The sequence below is a fragment of the Zootoca vivipara genome, chromosome 12, assembly GCF_965207765.1.
Source record: "Zootoca vivipara chromosome 12, rZooViv2.hap1.1, whole genome shotgun sequence".
NCBI classification, from domain to species: Eukaryota; Metazoa; Chordata; class Lepidosauria; order Squamata; family Lacertidae; genus Zootoca; species Zootoca vivipara.
In genome coordinates, this window is record NC_142595.1 from 22,233,718 (window position 1) to 22,255,774 (window position 22,057).

General features: G+C 47.1%; 1 protein-coding gene across 9 annotated transcripts in view; it reads left to right on the forward strand.

Moving 5' to 3' along the window:
• The window catches only part of MLLT6 (MLLT6, PHD finger containing), a 102,568-nt gene that overhangs the window by 48,440 nt on the left and 32,071 nt on the right, over positions 1–22,057 (forward strand). For 5 of the 9 annotated variants that reach the window (XM_035134402.3, XM_088655636.1, XM_035134401.3 and 2 more), the window contains exon 8: positions 9,874–9,972. The exons of the other annotated variants lie outside the window; for them this stretch is intronic. In XM_035134402.3, the coding sequence (XP_034990293.3) occupies positions 9,874–9,972 (99 nt within the window). The remainder of the gene's footprint in view (positions 1–9,873; positions 9,973–22,057) is intronic. 9 annotated transcript variants of the gene reach the window in all.

Genomic DNA, 22,057 nt, shown 5'->3' on the forward strand with positions numbered 1-22,057 from the left:
GTGCCTGCCGAAATGCCACCCCGCCCCCCACCTCCAGCTGCTCGATACTCCCAACGCTGGCTTGGAAAGAGAGACTTTCTTCCTGTTGGTGAACTTTGGGCAATGAAATGAACTTGGCAACCCCAAGGCGATTGACAAACCCAGGCATTCCCAGAGAGCTTTCTGCTGGAAAGGAGTCTGGAGAGTCGGGAAGGTAGGGGTGGCCTTTTATTTCGAGGGGATCTATCATAAATTCAGCGCACCCCCCCCCTCTCCTCCAGTCCGACTTTAATCCCCTCGCCAGTGACAGTGGGGTTTCAAACTTTTGCAGACATTAGCAAAAGTGGGCAAGGCATTTAAAAGTTGTGTGTCAGTGTGCGTGTGGCAGGGCTGCTGGGGGCTGGGGAAGAGGGGGATCTGAGGAAAAGGGGGGTGGGTATTAAGAGTCAGAAGGGAGAAGGTGTGGGGGATTCAGTTGGCATAAGAGAATGACTGAGTGGATTTGAGTTAAGAGTCAAGACAGGGCCATTGACATCCCAGGGTCAGTGTTCAGGACTGCTTTTGTGTGCCAACAAGGAAGACAATGCAAACTCAGGGTTTCTCATTGGCTTCTTTTATTTTTATTTTTATTAAATGCTCGTTATTAAATGCTATCTTTGGGTATTTTGTACAGAATTGTAAAATTGCCCCAGAGGTAGTATGTGGGACGGGAAGAGAGGCGTGGGGCAAGCGAGAAGCAATGCAGATTTATGCACAGTTTTGCAAAAGAAGCTTTAAAAAAAACAAACCCCATATCCCCACTGTGATGTCACATCAGCCTGAAAGATCTATATTTGCACACAACAGTTATTGTGTTCTTCAGAACTATCCACCACCATTTTTTTAGTCTGTGAAAGGTCAACCCTCCAGGTGTTACATTTCTTCTTATGGCAACCAGTATGCAGTAAAGTGAATCTTCTGAACTGGATCTGTTCAGATGACTCGAAACACAGAATGCTATGTCCTCTTTTTGGGGGTGGGGGACATCTTAAGTTTTTTTTTAAAGGCAAGCAAAGTAAAAGCTAAAGTGAAAACTGAGACTTTTTTTTGTAAACAAGGCACAATTTATAAAACTGGAAATCAACATACAAATTGCAAATAAGCCTTAAATTATTTATTTATATTACTATTGCTAAATTGATTTAAGGCTGCAAAACTGTACACGCTTTATTGGAAGCTCTATTGAACTTGGTGAGACTTTTCTGAGCTAACATGCATACCTAATAGCATTGGGCTTCATATATGACAGCTGGAAATACTGTAAACCAGATTTGTTAATCTCCTCTTATAAAATTCTAATCTAAAGTTTGCTTGTTTTAATTTTTCACAGATTGATTTTTTTAAAAAGTAATATTTTTCTCTGTTCTTTTATGCAAAATTTCTTGGTTTGAGGAGTTGATCTGGTATTTCTTTGTTCACATGAAACTGCTATTCCTGTACCTGCTTGTAGAAAAGGAACTGACAATGGAATCCTGTGTATGTCTTTTAAGAAGCAAATCCCACTGAATTCAGTCAGACTTATTCCTAGGTAAATGTAGATAAGATTGCACCCCGAAGCTTTCATTTTAAGGAAATCACTATTTTAAATAAATTTCTGGGCCCAAAAAGTGCAGTACTGTGACTCATATAAATTACAAGTACAGTGGTGCCTCGCTTAACAAACGCCCCGTAAGACAAAATTTTCGCTTAAAGAAAGGATTTTTCTAGCGGAGGTTGGCTTGCTAGACAAATTCGTTTTATGAAAAAATTGTCTAGCGAATCGCGGTTTCCCATAGGAATGCATTGAAATTCAATTAATGCGTTCCTATGGGCAAAAAATTTTTTTTAAAAAAATTCAATGCATTCCTATGGGATTCGCTAGACAAATTTTTCGTTATAAGAATAGACCTGTGGAACGAATTAAATTCGTCTAGTGAGGCACCACTGTAAATGTATAGGTAAAGGTAAAGGGACCCCTGACCATCAGGTCCAGTTGTGACCGACTCTGGGGTTGCAGGGCTCATCTCGCATTATTGGCCGAGGGAGCCGGTGTACAGCTTCCAGGTCATGTGGCCAGTATGACTAAGCTGCTTCTGGCGAACCAGAGCAGCGCATGGAAACACCGTTTACCTTCCCGCCGGAACGGTACCTATTTATCTACTTGCACTTTGACGTGCTTTTGAACTGCTAGGTTGGCTGGAGCTGGGACAGAGCAACGGGAGCTCACCCCGTCGTAGGGATTCGAACCGCCAACCTTCTGATCGGCAAGCCCTAGGCTCTGTGGTTTAACCCACAGTGCCACCCGTGTCCCTAAATGTATATGTAGTTACCTATTATTTAAGACTTTTTTATACTACTTTCTGATTGGACTTTAAATAATAAGTAAATCAATGCATACAATGTAAGGCAAACTAGTGACATGGGGGCTGCATACAAATGATGGGGGACTTCAAGGACAAATGAATTTGGAATCGGGCAAAGAGGCCAGGGCAGACTAGCACCCTGCTTTTTTACCCAAGCTCCAAGTAAATTAATTCAATAAATATAGAGCAGGCAGGTAGAAAGCCAGCTGGGGTGTGTGCGCTATGCAGGGTATTGTACTGAATCTTACATGTATGACTATCTGTCAACTGGGCAGAAGTCATGGATGTTTTCTCTGTGCAATATGCTCTTGATCCTTGGGGAAAACATTTGTTCCTCAAGGGCAAGGTAGATGAGCTGTAGAAGTTGAGAGAGGCAGGGGGTTGGTGCATGAAGCCTTTGGGAAATTGGCAGTGGTTAGCCAGAGAATGGATGTTGGATTAATTCGCTCAGATATGGAAATGGGAGCAAAAATTTGCCACAGTGTGCATGTTCGTTGGAGGTCAGGGAAATAACACAAGTGAATATGAGTGGTATTCACTATGATTGTATTTTAGGTCTGCAAATGTTATATAAGTAATCAACATTATATTCTGCATAGTTTTTTTACTTTTCTGTTCCATTTAAATTGATTACAGCCATATTGAATAATGAGACAAATAACATAGGTTTCCATGGGAACTGAATTGTAGCAGAGTGGAAACAGTGCTGTTTGCGATGAACACAAGATAGGAATGAGGCTCTCTGTGAAGGAGGGAATCACTCTGAGGAAGAGGCATTTGATCCCCTAGAAGGGGCCAATTACCTAGGGGATAATGCTGAAAAGGGTGAAATCTGTGTTGGATATCATTATGAAGGGGACTGAAAATAAAAATAAAACTGCTAATATCATAATAAAGGTAAAGGTAAAGGGACCCCTGACCATTAGGTCCAGTCGTGACCGACTCTGGGGTTGCGCGCTCATCTCGCATTATTGGCCGAGGGAGCCGGCGTATAGCTTCCAGGTCATGTGGCCAGCATGACAAAGCCGCTTCTGGCAAACCAGAGCAGCACATGGAAACGCCGTTTACCTTCCCGCTGTAGCGGTTCCTATTTATCTACTTGCATTTTGACGTGCTTTCGAACTGCTAGGTTGGCAGGAGCTGGGACCAAGCAACGGGAGCTCACCCCGTCACAGGGATTCAAACCGCCGACCTTCTGATCAGCAAGCCCTAGGCTCAGTGGTTTAACCACAGCGCCACCTGGGTCCCTCATATCATAATGCTATTATACAAATCTGTAGTGTGACTGCACTTCAAATACTGTATTCAGTTCTGATTGCTTCACCTTCAGAAGGATATTGTAGACCTGGAAAAGGTTCAGAAAGCGGCAACCTAAATCATCATAGAACTAGAACAACTCCCTTATGAGAAATGGCCACAACATCTGGGACTTTTTAGTTAGGAAAAAAGGCGAGTAAGTGAGGATATAACAGAGGTGTATAAAAGTACGTAAGGTGTGGAGATAGTAGAGAGGGAGACATTTTTCTCCCTCTCTCATAATTCTAGAACCTAGGGTCTACCAAAGCCAAATGGGTGAATATTCAGAATGGACAAAAGCAAGTGCAGTCGTACCTTGGTTTTCGAGCAGCTTAGTTCTTGAACGTTTTGGCTCCCAAACGTCGCAAACCTGGAAGTGACTGTTCCGGTTTGCGAACAATTTTTGGAAGCTGAACGTCTGATGCGGCTTCTGCTACTTCCAATTGGCTGCGGGAGCTTCCTGCAGCCAATCAGAAGCCGTGCTTTGGTTTCCGAACATTTTGGAAGTCGAACGAACTTTGGGAACTGCTTTACACAGTGCATAGTTAAACTATGGCATTTGCTACCACAAAATGTAAAGATGGCCACCGACTTGAATGGTGTAGACCAGTGGTTCCCAATTAGGAGTCCGGGGACCCCTGGGGATCCACGGAACGCACCCAGGGAGTCCACCGCCTCATCCCTTGCCTCCCCCCTCCCAACTATTTTTTTGTTTGTTATTTTTTGCATGGTAATATCACAAATTTTAGCACTGTGTGATTTTACAATATATTGGCCAAAAGCGGTTTTGAAATCACACCACAACAACAATTTTGACATGGCAATATTCAGCGATATATGCTCCTTGTGCGAGGGAGAGCAAGGCAGCTGATTTCAAGGCACCGCTGATATCCCACGATGATCTCAGCCGATAACGTGGCTGCTCTGAGCTGCCTTACCGTGATACTACCTTCCCCTGTCACTGAGTTGGGGCAGCTTTTCTCAGGAGGAAAGCAGCAGCAGCAGGCATTTTCACTGGCTGCCACGGCTGGCTTCCACTGCTGGCTGCCCCATTGACTGCGGCTTGTTGCACCCCCATCACCTCCCACTCAAAACATACAGTGGAGGTGACTCTGCTTCCTCTCCCCCCCCATCTGATCTCCACAGCTGCTCCTTCCCTCATCCCCACGCCTGATCTGCAATTTCAGACATTATGATATATCAGAATATTATGATGTTTAGCTGCTGATATATCACGATGTTGAAAACCAGATATCACTCAGACCTAGTCTATTTTTTTATAGTATACCTAAAATCCTTTGCTTGTTAGGAGCTACCCCACATTTTGTTTTTTTAAAAATGCTTTGCAGAGATAACTACCATAGAGTTTTCAATTTTTTAAAAAAGTAGGGGGTCCATGGCTTGGCTTTTGAGAAATAAGGGGTCCTGAGTATTTAGCTAATTGGCAATCACTGGCGTAGACAAGTTCATAAAGGATAATGGCTACCTGCGCTGTTAGAGGCAGTATGTCTCTGAATACCGGCTTCCCAAATGCATCTAGTTCAGGCATCCCCAAATTGCGGCCCTCCAGATGTTTAGGCCTACAACTCCCATGATCCCTAGCTAACATGACCAGTGGTCGGGGAAGATGGGAATTGTAGTCCAAAACATCTGGAGACATGGGCATACCCAGCGCGGGGCAGGGGTGGGCAGTTGCTCCTCCCTAGAAGCAGGGCTGGTGGGCAGAGGCGGAGGCGGAGCACAGCCCAGCGGAGCGCGAGTTCGCTGTTCCCGCCCGCCGTGCTGTGCCCTCCCTCCAGCTCCCCGTCGCGCCCTCTGGCAAGGCCAAGCGCGGCGGAGAACCAGAGAGCACGGCGGGCGGGAACGCCGAACTCGCGCTCCGCTGGGCTGTGCTCCGCCTCCGCCCACCAGCCCCGCAGGCAGCGCTGCTCTTGGCCGGCTTCTTCCTTGGTGCGGGGTAGGCTGGCCCCGGCCGGCCGGAGGGGCAAAAACAGCAGGGGCAAAAACAGCTTCGAAGGGAAGCGCTGCTGCTGCTGCTGCTGCTGCTGCTGCTGCTGCTGCTCCTGCTGCTGCTGCTGCTATGTGGGGCTCGTTCCTCAATCTTCCCGCCCTTGCCCGGAAAGAAGTCCCCAGTCGCAGCTTCCTCTCATTTTCCTGCGTGCCCGTGGCATGCTTTTAGATGACACTTTGGCATGCTTTTAGGTAATTTTGTGCAGGAGTTTAGTGAGCAAACCTCCCTCCCCCCACCATGTCGATGCAAGGGAGCAGAGCATAATAATAATAATAATAATAATAATAATAATAATAATAATAATAATAATAGTTTGTTTACGCTCACCACGTTAAACAGCAGCAACTGACTATGCAAAAAATGGCACACATGAAAATGACGCTTGCTTAGATTCCCTTTTGCTGACATTCTCAATTTTTATGCACTGAAAGTTTGGGATGTAGAAAAGGACTCCCATGTGTTTTCTGAAATTCACTCCCACTGCAAGCTTTCCTAGGCTTGTCAGTCAGTAACATCTCTGAACACAGTGATGCAGTATTGTGAGTACCTGTCCATTTCATTTCTCTCCATTTCCTGATTTTTCCAATCTTAAATTTGGTTGTTTCTTTAGCAATTTGCAAACTTTTCCTTAAAAAAAAAACCCTCAAAAAAACTGCAGCCTTTCAATGCACATTTCTTCTAAAGCTTCTTGTGTGACATTACATTTTTGCAAGTAATTTCTGCATTTTGTATGTTATTTTCACCAATATATTCATTATGATGCACATGTTTCCCTATTACTTGCATTCTCCTTTGTTTTGGAGGAACACTGCAAAATTTGGATACATGTGGCCCCTCCCCTACTGTGCATTGCCCCCCTGCCCCCCCTAGTTTTGATCCTGGGTACGCCCCTGTCTGGAGGGCCGAAGTTTGGGAAGCTTGATCTAGTTGGACACTGCAAGAACAATGGGCAATTGGTGTCATCCCACAGGGCTCCTCTTATGAGACCAGTGCTTTGAATTATAAAGGTAAAGGGACCCCTGACCATTAGGTCCAGTCGTGACTGACTCTGGGGTTGCGCGCTCATCTCGCATTATTGGCCGAGGGAGCCGGCGTATAGCTTGCAGGTCATGTGGCCAGCATGACAAAGCCGCTTCTGGCAAACCAGAGCAGCACATGGAAACGCCGTTTACCTTCCCGCTGTAGCGGTTCCTATTTATCTACAGTACTTGCATTTTGACGTGCTTTCGAACTGCTAGGTTGGCAGGAGCTGGGACCGAGCAACGGGAGCTTTGAATTATACCTGGAAACAAATTGGAATTCAGTGAGGATGTTTTCAGCACTGAAGAAATGTGATCCAACTGGTGATTCATTGATTTGCATAGTTTATTCTGCTTACCATGAGCGCAAAGAGGGGAAAGAGCTGCCTGACCAGTGGAATGCTTCTCAGGCCTCTGCCTGGCTTTTGGTCACTGAGATTTTGCCAGGCATTAGCCACACACTTTGTCAATGCTGTCCCTGGAGCCACAAGCAGTGTACTCCACTCTGAAGGGGGGTGGGGACCTGCTGTCAGGAAATCCAAATTCTGGGCCAAGAAAAGTTGACTTTTGCAACTTGTATAAATCATGCAAATGGAGGATATTTTCATGGTTTGCTTTTGCTAGAAACAGGGGGTGTGAGGTCACTGATGCACCAGTCTCCACTCTTGCAAATCTTTTTCAGCTATCTCTGGGTTGCAAATATTTCCTCAGCAATTACCCACATATTTCCATGTAGATCTTAAAATCCATAAAGACCTAGACAGCTGCATTTTAAAAATGAAACTTGAGATTCTCAGGAAACTGGATTTCTATACCCACTACGCAACCTGCATTTCTCTTCTGTGATCTTCCAGAATTGCAGCATACAAAAAGTCCTGACCAGGAGCTAGAAATTTGTTTTGCAAAGAAAAGGTGTTCTTCACAGCACATGCAGATTTTGTTTGTAGCACAGGTGGGCAAACCATGGGCCCAACCTCATTTTATGCAGCCCCCAGTGCCTCTTGTAGCTGTCCCATTCCTCTTTAACTGCGCAGGCCTACATTTCCCAGTATGGGTTTGAATCATTCCCGCAAAACAGTGACACTCTGAAGGCAACCTAAATTTAGCAACGATCGCTTTATGTCCTTCTAGCATAGATTGCAATTAGGAGACACACCTAATTCCTGTGCAAAACTTGATTGCTTATTTATTTAGCGATTATCGAATTTTATACCTCATTTTTTTAGAAAATAGTCAAGGTGGGTTATAATCGGTTTAATACAGTGTTGGATTTCAGACACAGCATGCTAGTTTATCAAGGCAAAGAACAGCAGAAGCACCACAGGTTTATGACACAGGTGCTAACACCTGCAGAGACAATGTGGGTTGGGTAGCAGATGCCTTGTAAGACTACTTAGCAGGGTAAGAAGAAAAGCAGGATGCACACAGCAAGCAGCCTAATACCCAGTCTTCTGATGTGGGATTAGATGCCATCCTACCTCTTTTCCGGCAGACATGCCTAAGTATCCCACTTCCTTCCATTCTTTTCCAACTCCTTTTTCTCTCCCAGTTCAGCCACTGAAGCAATTTACTCATCTAGCTCAGTAATATCTGAGTGGTAGCATCTGTCCAGGGCTTCAGGTGCAGGATTTGCCCATCATCTCCTTCTACCCAATCTTTTTTTAACTGGAGAGGCCAGGGCGTGAACTTACATGCAAAGGATGTTCTCTTTCACTCAGCTACAACATTTTCTTTCCCCCATTCTACATTAAAGTTGTGAATGAATCAGGACTGTTATAGGAACCTGGACCTTTGACACGCAGGGCTATCCTCGTTAAGCCACAAGAGAGATAATATATAAATAATAATAATAATAGTTGTTGTTGTTGTTTAGTCGTTTAGTCGTGTCCGACTCTTCGTGACCCCATGGACCATAGCACGCCAGGCACTCCTGTCTTCCACTGCCTCCCGCAGTTTGGTCAAACTCATGTTCGTAGCTTCGAGAACACTGTCCAACCATCTCATCCTCTGTCGTCCCCTTCTCCTTGTGCCCTCCATCTTTCCCAACATCAGGGTCTTTTCCAGGGAGTCTTCTCTTCTCATGAGGTGGCCAAAGTATTGGAGCCTCAGCTTCATGATCTGTCCTTCCAGTGAGCACTAATAATATATTATTATTATTTATACCCCGCCCATCTGGCGGGGTTTCAACTCTGGGCGGCTTCCAACAAAATATTAAAATACAATAGTCTGTCAAACATTAAAAGCATCCCTAAACAGGGCTGCCTTCAGATGTCTTCTAAAAGATGTGGCTGGAACTAAATGTCACACACATTTAGACCCACAACCTCTTCCTGAACCCCGAGGTAGCAGGTGCTTGCAAATTTATGCAATGTGCCCCATGAATGCAAACGTAAGCCTTTGAAATGTTAGGGAGAAGCTGCCCTCATACAGAATCATATGGACAAGTGGTTCTTCCAGGGGACCTGTTATGTTCTGTAACTAATGATAATGACACTGCAGAAAGAGGGGTTTTGATATTGGGTGCAGATTTTGTAATGCTATTTTATTCATTTCAATAAATGAAATCAAGTTTCTAGTCCCTGAAGCAGGAAAAAGAAGCGTGCGTAACGGTTAGTAAGCAGAGTTCCCAGTGATTCACTGGATGGTGTTTGAGGACCTCCTTACGCCTCCCAAGAAATGCATAAGCCATAACAAAAATCAAGCAAATCTTTTCAAAACCATTTAGTTAGCTGTTTTCAGGATGTAGTGGCCAGCTTTTCTGGGCAGTGAAAAATATCAGATAACCTTTGCTTGGGATTTAGTGATTTCTTTATTTTTAAGAAGAGGCAAAATTCAGGTGTCCTCTGATGAAGCTGATCCAGGAGAAGAAGTAATTCCCAGGGAATAGCTGGAGGGCCTTGTATGATGTATATGCATGTGTGTATATGTATAATCTTAATCTGAACCTGATAAGGATTTTTGTCATGGTTCTGCATGCCAGATGTTGTCTGAAGCCGGAGGAGCGGATACTCCAGGCAGATGTTTTTGGTGATGAGCCAGAGTTGCTGTAGATGGTGGGGGAAGGAAATGGCTTCTGAGATATACACTTTGGGCTGTCATCCTCGCTTGATGCCTTCCCCTTACAGCTTCCTTTCTCACCTGCTGCTAGAAGGGGGGAAAACATTGTCTTTTGATCTTCCTTTTACAGAGTCGGAAGGACAAGGAAAGGCCTAAACAGAAGCACAAGAAACATTCGGAATCACCCACAAGTCTCACACTGTCCTCCACTCCCATTGTCACTGAAAAGGTAATGAAAACCCCATGTGAGGTGTTTGCAATGGAGTACCAATACAGTGGTACCTCGCAAGATGAAAGCCCTGCAAGACGAATTTTTCGCAAGATGAATGCGTCTTGCGATCTGATGGTGACTCACAAGACGAATTCATTTTGCGAAAAATTCGTCTTGCGAATTGCAGTTTCCCATAGGAATGCATTGAAATTAAACCAATGCGTTCCTGTGACCGAAAAAAGAAATTTCAATGCATTCCTATGGGAAACCGCAATTCACAAGACGAATTTTTCGCAAAATGAATTGATTCGTGGAACGAATTAGATTCGTCTTGCGAGGCACCACTGTATTTGTTTGTTTGTTGTTTGTTTGTTTTGGCAAGTCCTATGATATTTTAGCCTCTTGAAAAAGTGTAGGAGTTGCTTTCGTGTTTTGAGACCTCATGATTATGAAGATAAGTGTGATTATATAAATGTTAGATTCTCAGAAGCCAGAGGGGAGAATAAGCAGGGTTTCAATAGACACACCAGTAGCCATGGGAAATACAAAACATTATAGTATGGGCTGGGGGGCGGTGGAGAAACACAACTGCTGTACATTTTAACCTCACTTTTCAGGTTGCAGAATTCAGTTTTTCTGGGTGCACAAACAAGATTAAGCTGTCCTATGATCTTTGGGTGAAGGGTGGTATATAAATTTAATAAATAACAATAATGTGTTTTATACACAGCCATCCCTTGAGAGTGGAAAAAATAGATCAAGCAAGAGAAGAGAGAAAGATGTACAGGTCCTTCGTTGCTGCACCCACTCCGATTTGTTTCAGGTCCTAAATGCACACATTCCCCCAATGCTCTTCCCTTCACTTCTCCACCACAAGCAAGCTCTGAGCCCATATTGCAGCTGTCTGCTGCTGATGACATAATCGCTAAGCTAAAACCCTTGAGTGATTTCAGAAGCATGTCACAGCTCGTTCTTGAAGAACATGTTTCACTTCAGGCCTTCTGTAGTATTAATAATCTAATCGCAGAGCTTTGCTTCGCTCTCTCTCTGTCTCTCAAGCCTGATTGTAAACCAGGTGAAATGACTGGGGATACATTTTCTAGGGCCAAATCTCACATTACTTAATCTGCATCAGGGTTAGCCCATTAGGCTAAGTAGGGAAGTGAAAAGCCTGCCGGAGGAATTCCATTTCCAGCTCTGTTTTCCAAGCCTCTGGCAGCAGATTTTCTATGGAAAAATCAATCTCCTGGCTTGAATTTCAGGCAGTTCTGTTTGTGCTATGATTGCTTCAATGCTGCCAATTGCTTGGTTCAATAAAAAGCCCCATATCTGTTCACACATAGGTTTTTGTTCACATGCGTAATGCATAATAATTGGGCTTTGAGGCTGGAGATGGGCAGTGTTTTTTTAAAGAGCTGAAAGTGGTCCAAGAGAGAGGAATCTGTTTCTGTAGTCATTGCACACATACTTCTTTTGTCTCACTGTTACCGGTACCTCTGGCCAAGCAAGTTTTGCAGGGTTTTGAAACAATACAAACTCCTGCAAGACCTGTTTACCGGAGCTAAAAACGGGATGCGTGTGTTTGCTGCAGGAGCTGTTATCCCTCTTTCGAACTACTTGATCTAGTTCCATCCTTAAGATAAACATTTTGACTTACTTGTACCAGATTGCACTGTAGAGTGGGCGTGGTAGGCTGCTTGAGAGCGTGCATATTTTAAGTCATGTATTGAGATGATGTTGCCGGATTTTGTGAGATTGTAGGATGTGGTTTGATGTTCGGATACCACAAAAATGCAGCTGGTATGAAACAAAGTGATTAGCAGTGCAATCTGAACTCCCTCAGGAAGAAGGGCAGGATATAAATTTAATAATAATAATCTTATGTATGTCTACTCGTGCATTATTGGAGGGGATTATTGGGTTGTCTTTGTTTTTGTTTTTATTTGGTATTTTGTGTTTTCTATATTGTGATTTTATGTTGTGAACTGCCCTGAGATCTACATGTGTAAAGTGGTATGCAAATCTGATAAAATAGCGGTGGGAAGTCTTAAGACTCTGCCTCTGTGCTTCCCAGAGTGCCAGCTGGTAACCCACTCTGGACCTTGCCAGCTCTTGGACCTATGCTCCTTATAATGTAGCTTAGGGCAGGGATTCCCAACAAAATTTTCTCGAGGACCCCTCATCGAGCCGCTATTATGACAAGGACCCCCATTAATTCCTAATCCTAAAATTAAAAAGTGGTTTTATTTATTTTTCAGTTGTTTTCTTCTTTTCTTTATCCTTCTTGGGGGGGGGGGCGTTGGTGTGGTGGTGGCTGTGGTGGTGGCAGTGTGATGGCCGTCTGGGGGTCGGGGGGTTTCCCTCTGGAGGGGGGGAGGTTTCTACCCTTTCACCTGGGTTGAGGGTGGTGGTGGGGCCCTCTCTTCCCTGTCGTCCCCTCTTCTTTTCTCCTCCTCTGGGGGTGGCTGTATTTGCGGCGGTAGCAGCGCCAGCAGGTTTGGTGCGGCCTTTGTTCTTCGGGTCCCCACGAGGCTCCCCGTGTGGCGCGCAGGAGCTGCGGGATCGGGGGGCTTCGCTTGGGGGGGCTCCTTCCCCCTCTTGGGCAGCTAGGGGTGATGGCGACTGCAGTCGCGAGACAGGCCCCCCAGGATCGTTGCGCGGTGGGAGGTCTCGGGCCACGGAGCTCCGCTCGGCCGTCGGCTGGGCGCCCTCGGCTTCGGCCCGGCAGGCCTGCAGGGGGCCTCAGTGGCTCCTCGCTTGCTTCGCCGGACGTTTCCGACGCCCACGCGGTCGCCGTGGGGTCCGCGGCCTGGAAGGCGGTTTCGGGCCTCTAGGCCCAGGGGTTCCGCCGAGTCTCCGGCCGGGCGCACTCAGCCTCAGTCCGGTGGGGTCGCTGGGGGGTCTTCAGCGGCTCCCCGGTTGATCCACCGGGCTCGCTTGGCGCCCGCACACCGGCGGCGGTAGTTCCGCCGGTTCCGGTGGGCCAGAGGCTTGGCATCTAATAGCATCTTGAGGACCCCTCTGGCATAGCTCGCGGACCCCTGGGGGTCCCCGGACCACTTGTTGGGAACCACTGGCTTAGGGGTTCAATGATTGGGGGCACCAACGGGCTAGGAAATCAGTTTCCTACCTTGAAGACCATAGGAACAAAATAATGCCTAAATCAGCAGCAGGACCTTGATGTATGGTTCTCATTAGTTTGCTCCAGGCCTCATCCATATAGTGTGGATCATATAAACGGGACCCTTAGTAGAGCTTGCTTTCACTTCTTGAAAACATCATTTGTTTAACCATCAGAAACCCCTCTGCTAATGAGTAATTCCTGGGGAAACTGTCGTCTGCCCTGCAATCCTATCCTGCTTAATTAAACTAGATTGTTTTAATTGGATCTAGCCTAGCCTGAATGTGGATTTATATTCTTGTGGGATTAGTTTAGTTCAACTGTTGTTCTCCAAAGGTTTGTCCAGAAGGGGCCTGGTCACCCCCTTTCGCCTCTCCACCTTGAAACGATGTCTATTTCATCGTTTAATAGAGATTGTGAGCAGCCACATGGATTGGATGAGGAGCTCAATGTGTGTAAGCCCCCATCACCATATTGTTAATGTGGAACAGATAGACTAAGTGCTTGGTAACGTCTTGATGTTGGAGGTAAATATCAGTCATGGATAATCTGTGGGAAAAAAATATTTAGTGGAAGCATGTGAATAGAGTTTCCAAGGTCATTTTGTGGTTAGAACCAATGGGGCCAACTGCAGAGTTTTGTAATGTGTGAACACTGAGGGCAAGGGATTAGAAACCACATGGTATACCATGGGTAGCCAATGTGGTGCCCTCTAGATGTTGCGGATGACCAGGGACGTGGGTGGTGCTGTGGTCTAAAACACTGAGCCTCTTGGGCTTGCCGATTGGAAGGTTGGCGGTTCAAATCCCTGTGACGGAGTGAGCTTCTGTTGCTCTGCCCCAGCTCCTGCCAACCTAGCAGTTCGAAAGTACGCCAGTGCAAGTGGATAAATAGGTATTGCTGCAGCGTGAAGGTAAACGGCATTTCCGTGCTCTCTGGTTTCCGTTACGGTGTACCGCTGCTCCAGAAGCAGTTTAGTCATGCTGGCCACATGACCTGGAAAGCTGTCTGAGGACAAACGCCGGCTCCCTCGACCTGAAAGCGAGATGAGTGCCCCAACCTCATAGACGCCTTTGACTGGACTTAACCGTCCAGGGGTCCTTTACCTTTACCTTTGTGGACGACCTCATCCTAACATCTCTGCTAGTTGGCCATCCTGGCTGCGGGACGTATCAGTGGTCAGAGCCAACATTTCTGCACACTCAACCCTTTCCTAAATTCAAAGCATATTCTTTGTTGAAAAATACTTACCAACTAATCACAAACTGAATTTTAACAGTGGAACAATAATTCATTTAAGTTATGCGTCTCATAGCATCCAGTGTCATTGACTTCCATTAGTGAAATGCACACTTTCAGCCTTCCTGGAATATTCTGAAGTTTGGAGAGAGAGAGTGAATAATCCCCCCATGTCTCTCTCTGCTGCTTGTAAGTCTTCAAAGTGTCTGTCCCTTAGACATTGTGGGGCATAGAGTGGGCTGAGAATCTCCACATGACACTTTCTCCACTCTGCCACCTGCATGGCTCCAAGAATCCTGGAAGGAGTTAAAATTGGCCATTAAGAAAATTATGTAGCAGTGTAAGACAACCTGTTAGGAGGCCCAGAGCTGGAACTGCAAACAGCAGGATATCTCACCAGGTCAGGACAAGGGTGAGGCCACAGAGATATGTGGGAGGCCCAGGGGTAGGTTGGCAGGGTGGGGCTGGGGGACTGTTTGAGACAGGTCAGGATTACACGGCATTAGTGAAATTTCTCTTTGGGGGCCTATCAAGGGTTCAAAATGAGCACACCTAAAGTAAAGCAGCATAGTGCATGTAAGACAATACCTCTCAAATCCAAAGGTCTGAGGATAGTTTAAAATAATTGTGTGCTGATTGTGTGACCGCTTGCTCAAACACACAAACTAGGCTGTTTTAATTTACCGTATTTTTCCATCTATAAGACACCCCCTATTTTGGGGGACTCTGATTTAAGAAAATGGGGAGAGATACTATCTATGTATAAGACGAGCCCCAATTTTGAACCTTATTTTAGAGTAAAAAAAAACATAGTCTTATGCACTTAAAAGTACGGTAGTTTAGGAGTTTTGGTGTTTCTTCTGTGCCATCCATGTACATGGCACACAATAGCATGGGGAAAGATGACAAGATACCTGCCCCAAGAAGCTTACAATCTTCACAAGGGGGGGGGAGCAATAGAGGCGGGGGAGGGTAGAGATAAAGCTGTTCAGGGACGACTGTGAGTAAGCAGGAATGTGCTTACAACACACTTAAGACTCCCTTTCAATTCGGGATGAGGACTAAATGATTTATTTTTGCTACTAATAAGCAGTAAGAGTGCAATATAATAACGAATCATCGTTGTTGTTCTTTTACATTTCTGCCCCGCCCCCGCCATATCCAGGTTAGACATAACATTGTTAGCAAATTAAAGTGCAGAAACATGAAAAATACAGATAGAAACAATTGTTCGAATCAATGATGTTTACTCGTATGTTACAATGTCCTGTTCGGAGATACGGTATTAGCTGGATCGCTTGAGGAAGGGGAAGATAACAGACTGTGTTTAGGGAACAGGCACACTTTCATCATTGGGGAGAGCTGCCCCCCTCCACCTGCAGTTTTTTAAACCTCAGAATTGATTATTGTACTATCATAGCTTTATGGAGACATTCATGCCTTTCTGGCATTGAACGCAAACCACATCTTGGATCTCTTTGCATGCTTGGAAATTTAAGGAGCAAAGACTCCAGTGTTTAATAGGCCTGGAAACAAAGGCTCAATAATGAATGTGCACATGCAGAGGCAAGCAGCTCACCCACTCGCTCAGCCACAGCTCTTATTTTACAGCTGTTGCTATATCCACATGATGTGCACTGAGTATCCCTTGGGATACATTCATGTGCAGGTAACATGTGGCCAAAGTTCAGCTGCAGCTTCCCATCAAGAAATTGTCAGGCTGCAGGTGGCACATTTCCTCCTCCCCGCCCCCCCAGCGCTACAGGAATCGAAACATTTGCTTCCAAGTAGCTGCATCCACTCACGACCTGATGAGCCCTTGGTGAGGGGAGTTGTCACCCTATGAAGGATACTTTGAACATCTGAATTATTGGACCGCACTTTCAAATACAGTTTGAGGAGTCTCTGTTTACCATCAGGTTCATGAACATCTCTGGAGAGTGGTGCTGCAATAGCTGTGGGTGTTTACGGTTTGGGGGGGAGGAATAATGGCTTTGGGAGTGAGAAGGTGGTTGGGGTGGTGGTTCTTGGCTACGGCAGCTTCCGTGCCCTCCGCCCCCATCGTGGATGAGGTGAGACTTGCAAACTGAGGTTGCATCCAGTCTTCCTGAGAACTCTGTCCAAAGTGGGCATGATAGCCGTTTTAGGGTAGTGGGCCCTGTGCTGGTCTTGAGTCCCCAGCAAATGCCTGATTTTATTATCCAGGCGGCAGCAGCAGGGCTAAGAGAGAGTGCCAGCCCTTTGGGCAAATTTGCAGCCTTCACTCAGCCAGCAGTGCAATAGGGGCAAGGGTTGCCATATTTCAAAATGGGAAGAAGCAAGATGCAGGGCAAAGGCAAAACCACTTGGACCTGTGTCTAGGAAAGCACAGGACAAGGGGAAAACTGTTCATACCTATGCTTTCTAGGCACAGGACAAGTGGAAGTTGCCCACGGATAGGGCAATAAATGAAAACGAAGCGGCCAGAGCTCCAGTGCTGTAACTGAGGGCTCAAAGACAGCAAAATGACTCAGTTACCTGAAGAAATTAAATAATACTTTAAGATGCTGAGAGTGCCTTGGTGTCTAGAGGGGTGGTGTCCTTACCTGGAGAAAAATAATGGATTCATCCTGATTACATTGGTGGAATATGGACATCATAGTGGGAGCAGACACAAATGACCTGCATCTCTCCCCCCCGCTTGTCCCTCAGCAGCTGGTATTTGGTATTCAGTGGAGTGGCTGAAGTTTAGCCATCATGTCTAATAGCCATTGACAGACCTGTCCACCGTGAATTTTGTCCAGTCCCCTTTGATCTAAGCCCACAGCTATCACCACGTTTGTGGCAAGTTTCATACATCAGATAGGCACTCATGCAGAAATTTACCAAACACAACAGAGAGACCCAGTGTTCCCCAGGCAGCAACATTTTATGTATTGGTTTAACACTGTAGTCTCTAGACAGTGTACGAGCAGGTTACAAAAGACACAGCAGATATGAAATTATTAGGCCTAAAAGACTCTTGTAGGTCAAATATTTGATACATACTACTGAGCTGAAAGCTGAGCTCCTCCTACTGCCTCCCAAGCATTGAGGTTCTGTGTACAGTGGTACTTCGGTTTACGAACACCTCGGGTTACGAACTTTCGGTTTACGAACCATCGAAACCCGGAAGTAAGTAACCGGAGGTTTCCGAGGCCTATGGAGGCCTCCACGGAGGCATCGGAGCGTCCGCGACTGGGACGCAGCCACAGAAGCGCTCCGATGCCTTCACGGAGGCTAACTGTGTGGAAAGGAGCCCTGCGGCTGCGGCCGCGTCTCTTTCAAAGCGGGTGGGGGTTCCCCTTTGGAAGCGCTTACCTTGCGCATAGAAAACAGCGGTGAGAGGCTTGGTTGCGCGGCGGTGGCGCTCGCAGCTCTCCTTCCCTCTCTACGTGGTGCCAGCCGGGCGACCTTTCTCCTCCTCAGAGCAGCCGCTACCACCACCAGGCGCCAGGACTGGCTGGGGTGGCTCGAGGTGCGCCTGGCTGTGCTTGGAGCGGCGGCGGCGGTAGCAGCGGCGGCTTCTCTCAAGCCCGAGCCTCTCCACTCTGCAGGGGCGCAACGGTGAAGGCCCGGCCTCGCTTCTCTTGACCCCTCCGCGAGGCCGGGCCTTCACCGTCGCGCTCCTGCGACGTCTCTCCACCTTCGCCGTCGCGCTAATGTGAAGAGGCGTCACAGGAGCGCGACGGCGAAGGCCCGCTTCTCTTGAGCCCTCCGCGAGGCCGGCTCAAGAGAAGCGGACCTTCGCCGTCGCGCTCCTGCGACGCCTCTCCACATTAGCGCGACGGCGAAGGTGGAGAGACGTCGCAGGAGTGCGACGCTGAAGGCCCGCTTCTCTTGAGCCCTCCGCGAGGCCGGCTCAAGAGAAGCGGACTTTCGCCGTCGCGCTCCTGCGACGCCTCTCCACATTAGCGCGACGGCGAAGGTGGAGAGACGTCGCAGGAGCGCGACGCTGAAGGCCCGCTTCTCTTGAGCCCTCCGCGAGGCCGGCTCAAGAGAAGCGGACCTTCGCCGTCGCGCTCCTGCGACGCCTCTCCACATTAGCGCGACGGCGAAGGTGGAGAGACGTCGCAGGAGCGCGACGCTGAAGGGCCGCTTCTCTTGAGCCCTCCGCGAGGCCGGCTCAAGAGAAGCGGACTTTCGCCGTCGCGCTCCTGCGACGCCTCTCCACATTAGCGCGACGGCGAAGGTGGAGAGACGTCGCAGGAGCGCGACGCTGAAGGCCCGCTTCTCTTGAGCCCTCCGCGAGGCCGGCTCAAGAGAAGCGGACCTTCGCCGTCGCGCTCCTGCGACGCCTCTCCACATTAGCGCGACGGCGAAGGTGGAGAGACGTCGCAGGAGCGCGATGGTGAAGGCCCGGCCTCGCGGAGGGGTCAAGAGAAGCGAGGCCGGGCCTACACCGTTGCGCCCCTGCAGAGTGGAGAGGCTCGGGCTTGAGAGAAGCCGCCGCTGCTGCCGCCGCCGCCACTCCAACCAGAGTCAGGCGCACCGCGAGCCACCCCAGCCAGTCCTGGCGCCTGGTGGTGGTGGTGGCTGCTCTGAGGAGGAGAAAGGTCGCCCGGCTGGCACCACGTAGAGAGGGAAGGAGAGCTGCGAGCGCCACCGCCGCGCAGCCAAGCCTCTCACCGCTGTTTTCTATGCGCAAGGTAAGCGCTTCCAAAGGGACCCCCCCCACCCGCTTTGAAAGAGACGCAGTTAGCCTCTGTGAAGGCATCGGAGCGCTTCTGTGGCTGCGTCCCAGTCGCGGACGCTCCGATGCCTCCGTGGAGGCCTCCATAGGCCTCGGAAACCTCTTGGCAGACAGTGAAATTCATGTTAAATTGAAGCTTTATTGGGTGTTTTTCATCGTCTGGAACGGATTAATCCACTTTCCATTATTTTTAATGGGAATGTTTGCTTCGGTTTATGAACACTTCGGTTTATGAACAGACTTCTGGAACCAATTGTGTTCATAAACCGAGGTACCACTGTAATACCCTGGAGACTCTTGGCTCTTTTGCTGTCTACCCTGGAGATACTCATGTCTTCTGAAGTCACATCCTATCCTTTTATAGGATCTAGAAGAGTATTACCCAGAACTTGGGAGTGAAAGCCAACCTCTCCCGAGGCACGGGACTCCCATCACCCATTGCTAAATGCCACTCAGGCTATTAAGACGTGGCAGAGATTGAGGAGCTTCGCCTGTTTCCTGGACCAATGTGGCAGTAGCAACAACAACAAGAGAATATCCTCCGTCCCAATGAAGAAAGGCCCAGCTGGGCAGTGGACTTCACTACTCAGTCCAAAGCAGGTGTTCCCACTGGAGCTCCATCAGCTTCCTATGTTTATGTACCGGTTGGGCATATATGATGCAACTATGCCTACATACATGGACTGTTCCAATTATCTCTTGTAAATAATAGTTGAAGGACAAACAGCAGAGGTGTTAACTGGGTTAAATTTTCATTTCTACCATTCAGGAATGTCTCCAAGACAAAATCCTACTGGCTCACTGTATCCATAAGGACAAAGAGCCCTTGTTGTACATGGGCTGCTTAGTAAGAAATAGGCATATAAGTCCACCTTATGAATTGTATTTCTGTGGCACATGCTGCCGTGATAAGCCTGGGTTGGCCCAGTTTCCTTCTGTTTTGTGCCCTGGCCCAAGAAGTAGAGTGGGGTGGATGGAATAAGTTCTACTACAGGCACAAAACCTGGGAATCCACCTGTCCAAGATTTAAACTATCCAGTGAGTTGATACAACTTCCCATAATGCCAAGACTGTTCCAGATCACAATGATGCCCTTCAGATTCCATGGGAAAGCTGCAAGTTTTCAGATATGTACAGACAAGGTCTTGTTCTTATTTGAGAATGGAATCATAGAATCATAGATTTGGAACGGACCCAAAGATGTCCACATTGACGATGATGTCAGTGTTCGGCAAGTGTTTGGGGGGTGGAGGGTCCCTATGAATCCTCTGTGCTGGGCACATTGATAATACCATTAAAATTCAAGTTCAGTATTTTGTTTCAGAGTTTATGCTGTGTGACAGGATACCTGGCCTACCACTGGAATGAAATGTCAGCAGACTGGGAGAGTTGTGAGCTACTGCCAGCAATTCACTGCTATTTTTGTTGCCTTGTTGGCTAACCTATTGACTGATTTGGTTGTGGGGGAAACAAACCATGTGGACAGATGCTTTATGGACTTCCGTTTGCAACACATCCCTGCTGTGCTGTGTGCAACAAGCTTCAATAAACTGCCCATTGTTCACCCTGATGCCTCTAAGTTGTTGTGCCTGAACGACAGATCCCTCCCATACTATCCCTGAGATGCAAACTCTCCCATCACAAGTGGATGGAAATAGTTTTAGACTCCACAGGGGGAGAGCATGCTCTGGTTTAGAACTGGGCTCCTCTCAGGTGAGAGAGGAGAATGAGATAGTCCATTGGGTGCGAGGCACGACTCCATTAATGCTTCAGAAATGGGTAGAGTCTCTTGCCTGTGTATGCTTGGCAGCAATCCTTTTTGGGTCGTAACATTGAGTGTGGGTGGTTTTGTGTCCGAGTGGTTGGTAGACAGAACATTTGAGGTAGTGAATGATTGCAATGGTTGTGAGTGAGGTTGGCTAAGTGCTTGGGTGAATAAACGTGTGTTGCATTACGCTGCTTTGTCATGCTCTCTGGTTTTGTTTATAGTGATAACTGTTTCTATATGTGGATGTTGTTTGTGCGTTTGTTCTGTTATTATATAAATAATCTGAGATTGTTTTTTATTGTACTTATTGTGTTTATATATTTTTCTTCTACAGTATTGTGAACTGCTTTGAGGTCTTTTACTAGTAAGCAGTCTTTAAAGGCAAACCATCATGGTCACTGAGAAAGAGACTGTGACAACAACCAACATTACTTAGGGGGGAGGTGTCTTCATTACACATAAACAACCATGTTCCCCTACTCCTCCCTCACACAGTGGTACCTTTCCCTCTAGGGCTTCCCTCCCGCTTCCTTTAAGGTGGTTCATCATGGGATTTTTTTTGTCCCTGATGAAGAATCACTGCCCTGATGTCTCTGATCTCTAAGGAGTTACCTCCTAGCCATCAATACCTGGATAACAAATCCTTATTGAGTTCATTGTCTTACTTTTTTTTTCTCTCTGTCCCTGCAAGGAATTAGGGGGTCACCATTTCTGGAATGGAGTGTTTTGATGAGGGTGTTCAGGAAAGATTGTAGCTGCTTCTTCGTGGTTTTCTCCCCTTTTCTCTCCCTCCCTCCCTCCCTCTCCCCCTCCCATGTGTTCTCTTGGCTTATACTAGTGCAATTAGACTCTCTCTTTCATCACCCATGGAGTCGCCTGGTTCACGGAGCTGTCTGGAACTGACATGCTAAGAAGATTATTCTCAAGGTCTCAGTGAAACTTAAAACCTGGCTGCTTAGCTTGGGTTGTAGACAATTAACCCACTGTTTCCTTTAAATAAAAAGAAAGAGGGAGAGGGAAGCCCCATCAGACTTTTATTGCATGTAGTCAATGAGGGAGAAGGAAAAGAGTCTCATCAGAGATGAGGCAGCCTGCTCCATTTTGGGGAAATAAGGTGAGAAAAGGCCAACACCTCACCCCTCTCTACAAACTCATACATGTAAATAAACATGGGGCATGGTCCATTAGGCAGTTCTGCACAAGTCCCATTGAAAATGTCATAGAATCATAGAGTTGGAAGGGACCCCAAGAGTCATCTAGTTCA